The 13936-nt window shown below is 51.0% G+C and overlaps 6 protein-coding genes across 6 annotated transcripts; 3 read left to right on the top strand and 3 right to left on the bottom strand.

Moving 5' to 3' along the window:
• Window positions 1-359: 359 nt before the first annotated feature.
• Window positions 360-1826, bottom strand: N7462_000159 (NAD(P)/FAD-dependent oxidoreductase; the record flags this gene model as incomplete). Its single annotated transcript, XM_057071885.1, has 3 exons — window positions 360-624; window positions 689-932; window positions 1016-1826. 3 exons carry the CDS (start codon window positions 1824-1826, stop codon window positions 360-362), a joined length of 1320 nt encoding a protein of 439 aa, XP_056938415.1.
• Window positions 1827-2754: 928 nt separating this feature from the next.
• On the bottom strand, window positions 2755-4375 carry N7462_000158 (nicotinate phosphoribosyltransferase; the record flags this gene model as incomplete). Its single annotated transcript, XM_057071884.1, has 4 exons — window positions 2755-3372; window positions 3434-4053; window positions 4122-4205; window positions 4264-4375. 4 exons carry the CDS (start codon window positions 4373-4375, stop codon window positions 2755-2757), a joined length of 1434 nt encoding a protein of 477 aa, XP_056938414.1.
• Window positions 4376-5162: 787 nt separating this feature from the next.
• N7462_000157 (putative PHD finger domain protein) lies at window positions 5163-6695 on the top strand (the record flags this gene model as incomplete). The annotated part of the gene is made up of 1 exon (XM_057071883.1): window positions 5163-6695. The coding sequence occupies one exon, from the start codon at window positions 5163-5165 to the stop codon at window positions 6693-6695; it is 1533 nt and encodes a 510-aa protein (XP_056938413.1).
• A 1853-nt stretch (window positions 6696-8548) lies between these two features.
• N7462_000156 (RPC34 RNA polymerase subunit family protein) lies at window positions 8549-9695 on the bottom strand (the record flags this gene model as incomplete). Its single annotated transcript, XM_057071882.1, has 2 exons — window positions 8549-9350; window positions 9448-9695. 2 exons carry the CDS (start codon window positions 9693-9695, stop codon window positions 8549-8551), a joined length of 1050 nt encoding a protein of 349 aa, XP_056938412.1.
• Window positions 9696-10124: 429 nt separating this feature from the next.
• sti1 (Hsp90 cochaperone STI1) lies at window positions 10125-12156 on the top strand (the record flags this gene model as incomplete). The annotated part of the gene is made up of 5 exons (XM_057071881.1): window positions 10125-10189; window positions 10273-10466; window positions 10534-11251; window positions 11331-11922; window positions 12004-12156. 5 exons carry the CDS (start codon window positions 10125-10127, stop codon window positions 12154-12156), a joined length of 1722 nt encoding a protein of 573 aa, XP_056938411.1.
• Window positions 12157-13008: 852 nt separating this feature from the next.
• On the top strand, window positions 13009-13430 carry N7462_000154 (uncharacterized protein; the record flags this gene model as incomplete). The annotated part of the gene is made up of 2 exons (XM_057071880.1): window positions 13009-13137; window positions 13260-13430. 2 exons carry the CDS (start codon window positions 13009-13011, stop codon window positions 13428-13430), a joined length of 300 nt encoding a protein of 99 aa, XP_056938410.1.
• Between the last annotated feature and the right edge of the window lie 506 nt (window positions 13431-13936).

The raw sequence follows: 13936 nt of genomic DNA, 5'->3' as shown, positions 1-13936 counted from the left end.
CTTTACCTACCGGTATTTTTCTTTTCGATTTTCATATTTCTAGGCTTTTATGAGGACTGCGTATATATGATGTGACATGATAGGACAATCGGACGACGGTATAGTTTGTATTTATAATTGATTTTCAAAACTTCTCCAAGTATCACTATCAGTGGCGCGTCAAGCTATAGGAATTTCAACGTTAAAAGCATATTTGAGTTGACCCGTCGATATTAAATCTATAAATCATTCAAAATATTTACACCCACAGAGGCTTATTTGTTCAAGATGCAAGCAAATCACGTCAATCATGAACTCATTACATGAAAATACGCCAACCCTGCCCAACTCATCTTGCTGGGCGCATTCCCCACTACTCATTACAGCTTCGCCGCAGGCTGCAAGAGATGCTTCATCTCAGAATTTGGGTATTCTACGTTCTGGGACGAATCTGGACGCTGGCGGTCCCACGCCCACTTCTCTTCCAATTCAGGCTCCAGCTCACCCTCGAGCATTTGCAGGATATACTTCCCTAGCACTGGGAAGAATTTGTAACCGTGGAAGGAGCCGCATGTTGCGATAAAGAGTCCCTTAGCGGCGGAGTGAGGGGAAATTATGAAGTCAGAGGTGGTGGTAAAAGCGTCCCTGTCCAATGTTAATGTCTCAACTCCGTACTTCCGTGTGTTTGTCAAGGATGGAGTGAACTCACCAGCAGATTCGGTGTTTCGTCATCTTCCAGTCCGCGCTTGCGGGGCCATACCAGAGATTTCTGGACTCAATGATGTCCTGTTTAAGAGGCCCAGGAACTTTCCACTGATTATAATCGTGTGTGGGCGGCGGAGAAGAGATGGACCGGCCCGGCGACACCTCTCGAGTATTTGTGAAGATCTTGGAGCCCCACCACTTAAGCTCTCCATCCTTGGTAGGGGGGAGTGTGCCAATGAATGGCTTGCCTGCAAGCATGATCAGTCTCATTCATTCTAATATACGGTACCCGAAAGAAACAGGCCAAAAAAAAGAATGAATAAAGACTTACCCTCCTCAGGTGTGTATCCCTGGAAGCCAACAGGCATGTCTTTGAACTTCTTATATTGTTCATCATCGAGCTGCGCCATTCCAGTAGTAATTCCCGCAGCCAGGATGCGCTCTTCAGCTCGAAGACCCGGATTGCCGCTCTTCGCCGCACTCCACTCTAGCAGCGTGGGCGTGAACGCACCCGCAGCGACGATGACATGCGTGGCGGACAAGATTGCTCCCGATCTCGTCTTCACACCTGTGCAAGAGCCACGACCATCGAATTCCAGAGAAGCAACGTCGGCCGTCACATATTTCACGCCCAGCTCCAGGCACCGCTTCGTGACCCCTCGAAGGGAATCCCCCGCGGCGGCCCATCCACTAGCCCGGTTCACGAGCACCTCCTTGACGCCCGTGTAGTCGGCATTGTCAAAAAGGCCCCCGTATAGCTTGCGCGCCTCAGCGACTGGCAAGGCAATGATGTCGTCATTGCGACCGAGCTCCTTGTGATGGGTGATGACGTTCTGCGCATAGTCGCTGCGGCATGTCCAGTAGACGCCGGTCTGGTGAAAATACGGCTGCCATAACGGATCCGACTTGAAAATGTCCTGCGCTTCTAGAGCCATGCGACAGTAGACTTTGTCGTCGTAGTCAGCGCGAACCACCTTGTTCCAATCCCACGATGCGGCTACCCGGGACTCGGCGTCGTATGCATCGCGGTCCACCAGCGTCACTGAGGCATTGGGGTATTTCTGGATGAGATGGTAGGCAGTTGACACGCCGAAGACGCCCGCGCCAATTATCAGGTAGGATGGAGAGGATTGAGAAGCCATGCTGAAGGAGCTGCTCTGATTATTTTCCACCACGACCGATGCAATTGACTGCTTATCGGTTTGGGGAACTATATATAAGGCATGAGCTGTAGGCGGGTGCGGCCCGGCCGAGCCGATCACGTGGGGATAGCAAATGAGCAGCTTTCGCCGTTTTTCAAGGTGCTCATTTGGAAGGAACGCGGGAAACTCACGTATTCGGTAAAGTGATCCCGACTGATACTGAAAATAATAATCGACCAGGTGATTCCGTTGAAATCTACAGGAAATCTATAAATACACACCTTGAAACACACAGATCCATGTTAAGTTCAGTGGATTCTCATGATTGATCTATCCTGGCTAATAGTCCCAGATTTGACAAAATTTCGAGCTCCATGGTTTCGATTACCACGAGATAATTATACTGTAGGATCGATGTTCATTAACACGGGCAACGGGGATAGCCCCGAGCGCGGGGTGCAACAGGATGTGGGGAAGATCGGGCTGAAGGTCGTTTTCCGTGACCCGGGCCGTTACGGGCCGTGCGCAGAGACGCCGGCTGGACTCTCAGTGGACATAGATAAACCCAGTATATAGGCGCGTAGCTGGGCTAGATTGTAATGAAATTTGTCACTTTCTCTCCCCCCCTTCCTCCCCGAAAGGAATACATTGCAAAAAAATACGAAATAGAGTACAGTAGTTAGGACACCAGGATCGAATCTAGGGAGCGCTTGTCCCTATAGGTAGATTTGACAAAAGCATTCAGAGAGTTGTATCTGAAACAACCACGGCCGCATTCTCTACTCTTCTATTAATGGATATCATAGGCCAGGTTCATCTTTCAGGTCTCTATCAGAGAGCAGGTCTTTCACAACAGCAAGGAAATAAGCAAAAAAAAGAAACTTTGTGCTCGCAATATTTCGTTACCATGCATTAAAGGGCAACCCGATTATGTTCGTTGCATCCAGCGATTGCTCTCGTCGCCTTCTGCCCAGCGCTGCTCAGTGTAGCCCAGCTGCTTCTTCACCTCCTGGACCTTGGCTTCATCGCCGGTGTTCTTGCCTATGTTGTCACTGAGCTTCACCGCCGGGCAGCCATTTGCTGTGGCGATTTTGATGACGATGTTGAGTGGTTTTGATTTCTCGCCATTGGACTTGTTCACGAAGTCATCTACATCGTGATGGGTTAGAATGAGAGAAGAAAGGGTCTCCAGGTTCTCCTTAAAACAATTGAACGTACTAGTAAAGAAAGTCCCCACGCCGAACGACGGGATGAACTGCGCCTCTTCGGAAATGGTCTTGTATTCAAGACAGTGCTCGATATCCAACGAGTCCGAGAACACAACCATCTTCTTGTCCGTGATTCCCTCTCGGTCATAGAAATCGCGTACCATCTTGACAAAGTAGGTCGGGTCACCCGAGTCCTGGCGGACGCCAGTATAGACCTGAGCATAGGTCTTGGCTGGTGAAGAGCCATCTCGGGGGAGAATCGATTCTGGGATTGGTTTAGAGAAAGCTTCCAAGAAAGCCGGAGTGCCAAAAGTATCAGTGAGCGCGATACCAAGAACCTATTTAACGAATGTTAGCCCACAATTATATTGTTAACACAAATAATTGAGAAGCACTCACGCCTTCGCCAAAGCATCCGAGCCAGTACCCGAGGGCCAGCTCATTAGCATTTGTATAATCGTTTGTGATGGCTGCGATGGTCATGTACCATTCATGCGCCACGGTACCCACGGCATTGACGTTGTACTTCATGGCAAAGTGAACATTACTGGTGCCAGTCAACGCTCCCTTCCAGCCTTTCTGCTTTCCTTCTTCGGAAGCGCGGCACAACCCCTTCATCACGAGGTCATGGGTGTGGTAGTCTCGTCGACGGCGAGAGCCAAACTCCGAGAACACGCATCCATTCTCCAGAAGTGTACAACCCTTCCGATATGCTTTTTCTTCTTGGTTGTGATGATCCCAGTCCGTATTGCTGAACATGAAATACGCCTGACTAGTCAGCGCCAGCAGTGGAATTTCATACAGGATCGTGTCGACCCAGAGACCCTTGATGGTATACTCCACGACACCCTCATCCTCATCACTGCCTGTGTCTTGTGTCGGAGTAAATTTGATTTCAATCTGCTCGATTGGCTTGAGCTGGAATGTTTCGAGGAAGGTAAGGTAGGTGTCGTTGAGGTAGGGGCATTTCTTCTTGAGAAATGCACGCTCTTCGGCAGTGACACGGACGTTGGCGAGCTCTGGGAAATCAATATTAGCCCAGATATGCGATGTCTCCAACCATGAAGGTGCAAATTAGAACACTCACTCTCCATCTGTTCCAGAAGCCATTTGTAAGCCCCTCGGCGCAGTTTCATATCCGGGGTTCGATTCGTGAAACCATAAGTGACATCTGTCATATGTCAGGCGAGGATTTCGATATGTATATGTGTTTGAGAGAGAGTACTAACCAACATCAGGGAAATATTTGAGAATCGCGCATTGCATCGTCAGCTTGTAGAGATCTGTATCCAGAAGGGAGAAGATGCCGTCCGGCAATGGAGGGGTAGCTTCCTGGCCCATTTTGATGGTTGACCGGATCCTCCGGTCGAAAAGCTAGAGGATCAATGAGAGACGGGATATTCAAGAAATATGATGCTGAGGCAAACGTAGGAGAAGTCCAACACTCAGCGCGGGCTAGGCATACGATGATTGACGTGACTTTACTCTTTCGCAAGCATATGTTTTAGCGCGGGGAAAATCCCGATATGCCGGGAGTTTGCACTGTTTGTGAGCATTACGTGGATGCAAGACGCGGCCATGTGGACTTTGAAGATGAGATCCATAGTAAACAGAGTTGAATTGATCAGATACTGGTAAAGGCATGAGCAAGTGAGCTTTAAATTGCTTCTTGATGGCTCCTCGTGTCTTGTATATTTAAGACGATCATTGTCTGCACGCTATGGCCCCTCTGTGAAGCCCTAATCAGCCCATGGCTGGCCCGATAGTTATGGAAATATATAGTTTTAAGGTTCTTGAAAGACTTTTTAGTATTCCTAGATAAATGCGAATGATTGAAGCATATTTTGGAAGGGTAAATATTTTGGTTCATTTCGACAAGTAAGCTAAACCCTTATTAGCTGTTCCAAGCTGGTGAGACGTTTGTTGCTCGCAACAGAGTGAGAGTTACATCATTTGAAAGAGCAGTCTTCTTCTGTGTATCATCTCTCTTCATAATCTCCACCTTTGACCTGAAACTTGGCATCTTCAACCCTGCCTCGAGTCGCAACACAAGTTGCCCAAGGATACCCGAGATATCGACCTTGCGAGAACCTCTTGGATCCGCTTCAGGTCCCGGCAGATCGTCATAATGGATCCTGACTCATCCGTAACTGCTGAGTCAGCGGCTGAGACCGGCCCTCGACAAGTCAGCAATGGATTTATCTCCTTGCGGCTAACTCTACGCCCCGACCCCATCAACGACCAAGAAAGTGTTGATTCTGGGAGCCCAACTACAAATTCAAGGCCCCGCGAAAGGCCTAAGAAAGAAAGCTCTCCCAGCCAGCGCAAGCCCAGAACTTCTCGTCACACCGCGACTCGATTTGCCCGCCACAGGCGACCGCCCAAATCCCCTAGGCCGATCATGGCGCACGGTGCGGAGGACTGCGCAACCGTCTTAGAGCAATTTGTTCACGATGTGGCAAATTTACCGCTTGAGATCAATCATCTGATGGAGGAGATCCAAGCGAAAGACAAGACGATGCAGGAATGTCGGACCACCATCAATTCTCGGGACGGAAGTATTCAGAAATTCATCAAGATGAACGGCAGTCTAGCGCCGAACCCGAAAGAGGAGCAATATAGCAAAACAATACTTCAAAATCTCGACCAGTGCCAGCAGTTACAGGATGAGAAGATCCAGCTCAGCGAGAAGGCATGCGTCCTGCTCGACCGACAAATCAAACGACTAGACGTGCGGATTCGGGATCTCGTCAATGAAGGCCTACTCTCGAATGACCCGCCGCTGCCTTCGCTCTTCGATAATCACAATAAATACCGCGACCCGCCCAAGGTCTTCTTTCCTGATTCCACTCCTGCCGACTCTCCCTCCTACGCCACGCCTCTCAACCCACCTTCCGGAACCTCGAACCTCGTCCTAGCAGCAGCCCAACGCCTGAGCCAAGCCGTCCCCCGCGCCCCGGGTCCAATCTCTTTGGCCACACAAACAGGCGCACGAAGCTCTGCACCTGCAACTCCTGCTGGTGCAGCCGCTGTTCAATTCCAACAACGCCAGCGTGAGTCCTCCGCGGGCGCCGTCGACAGCAAGCGCCGTCGCTTAAATACCTCTCTCGGTACGCTTCCCGCTGCCTCATCTAATCTTCGACAATCTTCGCTCGGCCCTGGTACCCCGAAGGCCGGCACACCGGCCGGCAGCCGCGCCGGCAGCGCTGGCCCGCGCGCCAGTACTGGTATCAAAAAGGCTTTGACCAAGAAGGTTGCGCCACACCAGCAGGTGAAGAAAATTAAGACAGCAGCCTCTCACAACAAGCACAACAAGCGCTCTTCCAGTGCTAGCGGGCGCGTCAAGTCCTCGAAGAAGTCGCCCACGGGCGAGGGCGAGGAAGATGACGACTCCATGCTTAGTAGTGCTGACATGTCGGACTCGGATAAGAGCGACGACGCCGGCGGTGATGAGGACGTTGATGAGGAGGATGATGAGGATGAGGGCGCGGAAGATACCCGGGTTTACTGTACCTGCCGCACTGTCAGCCATGGCGATATGGTCGCGTGCGACAACGACAGCTGCCCGTACGAGTGGTTCCACTGGAAGTGTGTCGGGTTGACGCGGGAGCCCGTTGGGACCTGGTACTGTGACGAGTGCCGGAAGACGCTGGGCAAATAGGACTGCTTCCTTGTTGCTAGCATGTTTGTTTCTTGGTGTCTTGTGCGGCCCTTTCAGGATGAGCCCGATTCTTTTTTTTGTTCCCTTCTTGGTTTGCTTTCTCGGTTTGGTTGATATACCCGGGGCGTATGGGATGGAGGAGTCAGGTCATGGGCTTCTCCCATGGTGTAATTTAAATGCATCAGATAAACCTGTTAGCATTGCAAGCTTATTTTCACGTATCTGATGAAACATCTAGATTTGCTCTCTTATCCTTTGGTAGACTAATCCCAGGTTTTTATTCTTTCCAGAGCCTTTTCGAAGCATCATCGAGACATATTGTTGGCAACAGAAGGCTATCAACAACTCTTAAACAATTAGCCTAGAAATACATGTTGTAGTGGTCCTCAGTTGAACCGTTTTCCTGGCAGCGTAGTGGATATCCTAAAGAGGCAATCAATCGGTAGTCTGCCGGACGGAACCTCAATATTGTGACATATGCTGTCAATAAGTGGCGATTATTAAGTGTTTAAAGTTGCAAGACAGATTTTGATGATTTTGATACAGACTACATAATACAAAAATTATACTGAACCCGTGTGAGGGGCGTCTATTGAGATGATCCCTATGGAGAGAGCATTCATAGATTCCCGACTTGCTCAATCACTTGATACACTTCTACAACTTCTTAGGCTGTCTTTCCTTTGGACTTGTCTCTTTATCTCTAGTGACCCTATTCCCAGCATCTTTATCTTGAGTGAGCCGTCTTGCTTCAAAAAGAAGAGATTGCCTCTCCATTCTCCAAGGGATAGATACCACCCAAAAAAGCGCCAGGTCGAGGTAGATGGCTTTGCTGCGAGATAATCTCAACAAGACTCCAAGTTCTTCAAGCGACATCTATATAGCTATTTCCATTCAACTCAATAACAATCCCATTGGGATTTCAACAGCCTGCCGACTCTGATACTTCATAAATGCGAGAAAAAAACCTCCAATGTCATTAAAGATAATTGATTGAATATATAATTCGACACAAAAATTTCATAATATGCTTTCCTTGAAAGTCGGAAAATAGCCACCAGACAATTTCAGAATAAGCTCAGGGAATTGCGAGTCAGGAGCTAGGTGAGGCTCGCAGCAGCCACAATGAGTAGCGTGCAGTATTTTGAGAGGCATCGAAAGATAAATGTATGGTATGGAGCAACAAGTCAATGAATTCTGAAGAGATTCTGTTCATCAATAAGGGGGTTTCCCTTTTTTTTCTGGCCTATGTATATCATGACAAGGGTGGGTTGTAGATAATGTGAAACTCCGTCAAGCAGACTGTTCAGTAGAGCGGTCCAGCAATCCATGATCGGATTGGACCAGAAGCCAAGTGGTATTCGGTATGTATATTCGACTACATGCGTCTCTATGGACTTTCTCGCCTCTTTTCATCAACCTCGCTCTAAAGTCATGCATCGAAAGCCATATAGGTTCGCGAAGCCAGCCATCCACAAGCGACAGCGGCTCCTTCGCCGGAGCGGATACATCAGCGACAGCTTGCCCTACCAAGGGACAGGCAATGCGGAAGAAAATGAACAAAGTATACAACGCCAACGCTATGCACGCGAAATCCCTTTTTTTGGTATCCTCCTATCGTCCATGCAAAACGTATGTGGACACAGTGGGTGCACTGCGCCGGGAGATCAGATAAGCAGCAGGAGGGGGAGATGCTCCCGTTTGCTTTCGGTGGTTGACGAAGTTCGGTTTCGAATCTGTCGTGTCGTACAGCAAGGGTTCTCCCGATTGGAAGGGGGAGGGAGGGGGGGGCCAGCGTACGACTCCTATGTCTGATGGGACTCGAAAACCGATACATTCAAGTATGGTCATGCTTAAAACCCAAGGTTCTTCTCATACCAAGGGTCGAAATATTCACAGGTCTCTGGGCTGATGGCGCCACCGGGAGAGCAAAGGCGGAAGTTGGGGCAAGGCCCGCACGGCGATTCAGTCATGCCGTTACCCCTCTCCATGAGAGGTAGAATGTCCTCGCCTGGCTTCCTGGACTGGGTCGCCTTGATAACGTCCGGGTTCTTCGTAGATTTATAGGAACGCCCATTGTTGAGTGCAACCAGTTTCTTGTCGAAGCAAAGCATCTGAAGCAATTGGACGATGCTCTCTTCTTCCAGGCGTACCGGAGTGATACCACTTTCGTTGACGGCACTGGTGATAAGTTCAACGGTTGGGTAACCGGCGTAATTAGCTGGATATGGAAGATATGTCTTCTCTGCGGACTCCAATTTGATGTCTGCCTTGCCGGTGGCAGTCTTAAGTCGTTTGTTACGGCCACGATCTACGGGCACCTCGTACCAGCTGCGCCGACTGACAGTGTACTCGATATAGCCCGCCACACTGTTGATAAAATTGGCGTCAAGGACTCCATCGGTGAACCAAGCACCGCCGGTCACATCTTCACTGGGGGCCAACCCAGCCAGCATGTACATTTTCCGATTCGGGTACTTGACATTGTGAAGGCTTTTGATGTAATTCCTGCTCTCGAGCGATTTCAAGGAGCGGTCGAGAATCGACTTGTGCAAGTTCGTGCGCGACTGGATGTGGCGCACCCATACGCCTGATCGGCCGGTGGAATGGATGACATTGAACACCAAGCTCTCATCGGGGGTGAGATTCTGGAGTCTAAGCGCCGAGAAGAATTTTAATTAGCACGCGAGTCCTCGAGTCGGTAACATACGCATTTTCTCTTCACAATAAGGGATCTAGGAGTCGCTCTTACTTTTCAGCATCTTCTCGGGAGATAATCTTCCATGCAATACGGTTGTTGCTGCCATGGTGAAGTCGGAACAATTTCTGATCCACCAGCGTCTGTGTGCATTCGAGTAGCAGCTTGACGTCGCCCTTGGGGACGATATCGAGGCCGAGAAGATCCTGTTGATAGAATAACTGATCGGCTTCATATCTCTCCACGCAGGCATCGTAAAGCCGCGAGGCGAGCGCGGACGCAGTGGATCCCGCGGAGGCCATGATTGAAGGTTGGGGCAGGTTCAGCGCGAAGGTGAGGAAAAGCGAAGGAGGGTGGGATCAAGGCGAGAGGAGAGAGGTCATGTTCCACTCGAGCATCTGCAGGAGCAGGAGCAGGCCAGTTAGAGCAGCATGGTCGCCGACAATCGAGGGTCGTTGAGTCAGAAAAAAAAGTGAATCACAAAACGGTGTTTTTTGGCGGTTTTTCGCAGCGGGGATGTCGGCTGGCCCGTTTAGGTTTAGTGCAACCGGAGCTTAAGTGTCACGATTTTGGCTGGATGCCTCAGGCTACAAGGCAGCCACAGGCTTCCGGAAATTTCGAGAAGCTCGCCCGGGTGATGACAAGAAGCTCCTATAACTGCACGTTCCCGGGCTCATATTGACCCTCCTACCTCTCTTTTTACCTCCATCTTATACCCCACACCTCCTACCATGGCTGACGCTTTGAAGGCCGAAGGCAACAAGGCCTTCTCGGCCAAGGATTATCCGACTGCCATGTATGTTGTTGCTACCCCGCCTTGGAACGCTTCGATCGTGTGAAACAACCTTTTGGACATGTGCTGATGAGATGAATCCATAGTGAGAAATTCACCCAGGCCATCGGAATCGAACCTGAGAACCACATCCTCTATTCGAATCGTTCCGCCGTCTTTGCCGCCCAGGCCGAGTACCAAAAAGCGCTCGAGGATGCGGAGAAGGCGACTAGCATTAAGCCCGACTGGTCAAAGGGTCACCTCCGTAAGGGTGCTGCTTACCGCGGTATTGGAGACCTCCGTAAGTGACAACAATATGCGAACAACCTTGAGAAAGCTAGAGTGAAGGGACTGATGGGAGTTGGCAGTGGCTGCTCATGACGCATATGAGGAGGCATTGAACCTCGAGCCTAGCAACGAGCAGGCCAAGGCAGGCCTGAACGCCGTCCAGCGGGCAATCAACGAAGAAGCTACGGCTGACGGTGTCGCGGGCGACCCGACGGGCGGCCTCGGTGGCATGTTCAATGACCCGGCACTGTTCCAGAAGCTGGCCAACAACCCCAAGACCGCGAGCCTGCTGGCCGATGCCGACTTTATGGCAAAGCTGAAGAAGATCCAACAGAACCCCAATAGCGTGGGTGAGGAGATCCGGGATCCGCGCTTCCTGCAGGTGATGAGTGTGCTTCTGGGGATCGATATGAGCTTCGGTGCTCCAGGTGAGGGTGGCCCCTCGGGAGCAGCTCAGGATGAGCCTGTGTTCGAGGCCAAGCCTACCCCTTCCCAGCCAAAGAAGCAGCCCACACCGGAGCCCGAGCCTGAGGATGAGGAGGCAATTGCTAAGCGCAAGGCCAAGGAAGCAGGTGATGCCGAGAAGATTATTGGTAACGACTTCTACAAGAAGAAGCAGCTTGACCAGGCTATTGAGCACTACGAAAAGGCCTGGGAGCTGCACAAGGATATCACCTACCTGAACAACCTTGGCGCAGCCAAGTTCGAGAAGGGCGATTATCAGGGTACCATTGAGACCTGCCAACAGGCCGTGCAGGAGGGCCGCGACTTGCGGGCTGACTTTAAGAGCATTGCCAAGTAAGTATAACAGAGAACACCGGCCCGTTTTAGGGTGACTGCTATGTACATCGTGCTAATTCAATATCGAAAATCACAGGGCTTTCACTCGCATTGGCTCCGCCTACGAGAAATTGGGTGATCTCACCCAGGCTATTGAGTTCTACCACAAGTCCCTCACCGAGCACCGCACACCGGAAGCCTTGACCAAGCTGCGTAATGCCGAGAAGAACAAGGACAAGTCCGAGAAAGATGCCTATATGGACACCGCCGAGGCCGAGAAAGCTCGCGAGCTGGGTAATCAGAAATTCCAGGAGGGTGACTGGCCCGGTGCCGTGGATGCCTTCACTGAGATGACCAAGCGCGCCCCCACTGACCCGCGTGGCTTCTCCAACCGTGCCGCCGCGCTGATCAAGCTGATGGCCTTCCCACAGGCTGTTCAGGACTGTGACGAGGCGATCCGCCGTGACCCGAAGTTTATGAAAGCCTACATGCGCAAGGGCCAGGCCCTTGTTGCCATGAAGGAGTACAACCGTGCTCTGGATACCTTCACCGAGGCTGCGGAGCACGACGATGGCTCTCACGCCCGCGAGATTGAGCAGCAGCAGCAGAAGTGTCTGGAGGCGCAGTTCAGCGCTCGTGCTGGCGAGACCGAGCAGCAGACCATGGAACGCATTCAGAATGACCCTGAGGTATGTTTTCCCCTTGAGTCGTCTTGATCTCTCATCCCATTTGACTCTCATCCATACTGATATCTTTGTCCCTACCTCTAGATCATGTCTATTCTCCAGGATCCTGTTATGCAGAGCATCCTTAACCAGGCCAAGAGCGACCCTGCTGCCTTGCAGGAGCACATGAAGAACCCCCAGGTGCGGATTAAGATCCAGAAGCTGATGGCCGCCGGTGTGATCCGCATGGGTCGGTAAAGTCTCTTCATTTGAAACGGGGCCGCTCCAAACCCCAAAAGCTCCAATATTTATTTCCTGCGACGATTTCAAGACGTGACGAGCTGTTCTCTGCAGATATCACTCCATATTGTTTCTAAAATTCTTCTTGTGTCATGAGGAGTTGCTTAGCATGAATGTATTTCAATTTGATGACAATGATCGCCGTGCCTGTGGTGTATAGGTCAGTGGGTCAGAGTGCAAATGTAACCTTTGTGTCCCGAGACTCCATGTATATGATAATGATTTTTGTCTCTCGCATGTCGAGTAATTCCCTGTCTTCTTTGATAAGGTATCGTCGTTTCCAGCTTCTGCCGCTCCCAGACAGAATCTCCTTCCCCAGGATGTACCGGCGCGGCCTAGCCGTCAGCTCCTGGACTCTCTTCTTCGGCAGCTTGGCGCGAAAATCATTCAGGCGATTGATATAGTCTGGGCAATCTAGTCTCATATTCAATGCGTTAGTCGGCGACCAAATAACAAGAGGCCTGTGCTTTGCCGGGGAGATTTGATTACGATTGATAGCTATCAGGTACCATGGTTCCAACCGTGCGAAAACAAAGTTGGGGGAGTATAGGAGGTTTAAATGCCACCAATAGCTATACAATTGTTATGGTAGCTACTGCAACAATATGTGGCTCGTGCAAGGATGTAGAAATCCAAGGCACCTTGAGATTCTACATGGACCGGGATATGTATATATACCACTATATCCATGCCCAAGATCCACCGAAATACCGGGCATAAAACACATCTTACATATAGTTACTGCTCTTTCAGGCCGGATCTAGTATGATAATGACCAATGTTTCGACCGGAGCGAAGACGGTTACTCACATGAACTCTCAAGTCTCCGACGTTTCTGATTGCACCAATGCGACAATGCAGCCAACCCCACCGAACTACACAATCGAAAGCAAAAACCACATGCACAACGACACCATCGCCACCGTTGGGTGGAGCCAGGTAAGCAGAAGGATGGACAAAGAGGGGCCGCTGGGAGGTCCACCACCACTGCCGTGGCACGGCAGCTTAGAGCCAGGACCCCCCAGAGTGTGCGAGTCTAATGCACCGACTACTGCCCGCAGGTACTCAGCTCGCGCCTTTGCGTGCGCGCCCGCAGCCCAGCCACCCAATGGGCCCTGCACCCCCCGCTGTGGTGCAAGGTGCAATTAGACTTCTCTGGTGGGATAGACTTTGCCGATGGACCCAAGGGGAAGAACGAGGCCGGGCACGTGGGAACGGAGAGGGGGAGATGATAGATCGCATTGTTGTGTGCCCGGATGACGATGGAGGGGTTGCAGGATTGGGGCTGGCGGACAAATCATCCCCTAGGATGGGTGTCGTGGGCTGCAGAGCCACTGCTCCGGAATGCAAGAGGAATACAGGGCCGAGAGGGACTCCATTGGCGACGTCTACGAAGGTCGGAGGTACGGAGTATATATCCAGATTATCCATTTGGGAGACGGAGAACCTCGGAATGGGGAACAGCGGGTGGAGAAGAGTGGTTGGTGGACAACGAGCTTCAGCCCATTTCCTTGCATGTTCGAGGGCCCGAAAGAAGCCCGAGGAAGCTGAGAAGAGGGAAGTGGGATCGTGGAATCTCCACTATTTCCAGGGTGTCGGGTGGGGAAGAGCGAGGGTTGGTGATAGACTGAGTTTTGTTAGTCCGACCCGGAGAGGGTAGAATTCGGGATGGTCGAGGGCACGCTATTGAGGAATGGAAGGAATAGTGTCGAAATCAATTTCTGAGAGGCGATCTTGT

Source organism: Penicillium macrosclerotiorum, assembly GCF_028827735.1.
Source record: "Penicillium macrosclerotiorum strain IBT 26536 chromosome Unknown utg000001l_segment0_segment0, whole genome shotgun sequence".
NCBI classification, from domain to species: Eukaryota; Fungi; Ascomycota; class Eurotiomycetes; order Eurotiales; family Aspergillaceae; genus Penicillium; species Penicillium macrosclerotiorum.
This window is presented reverse-complemented; position numbering and strand designations above follow the sequence as displayed.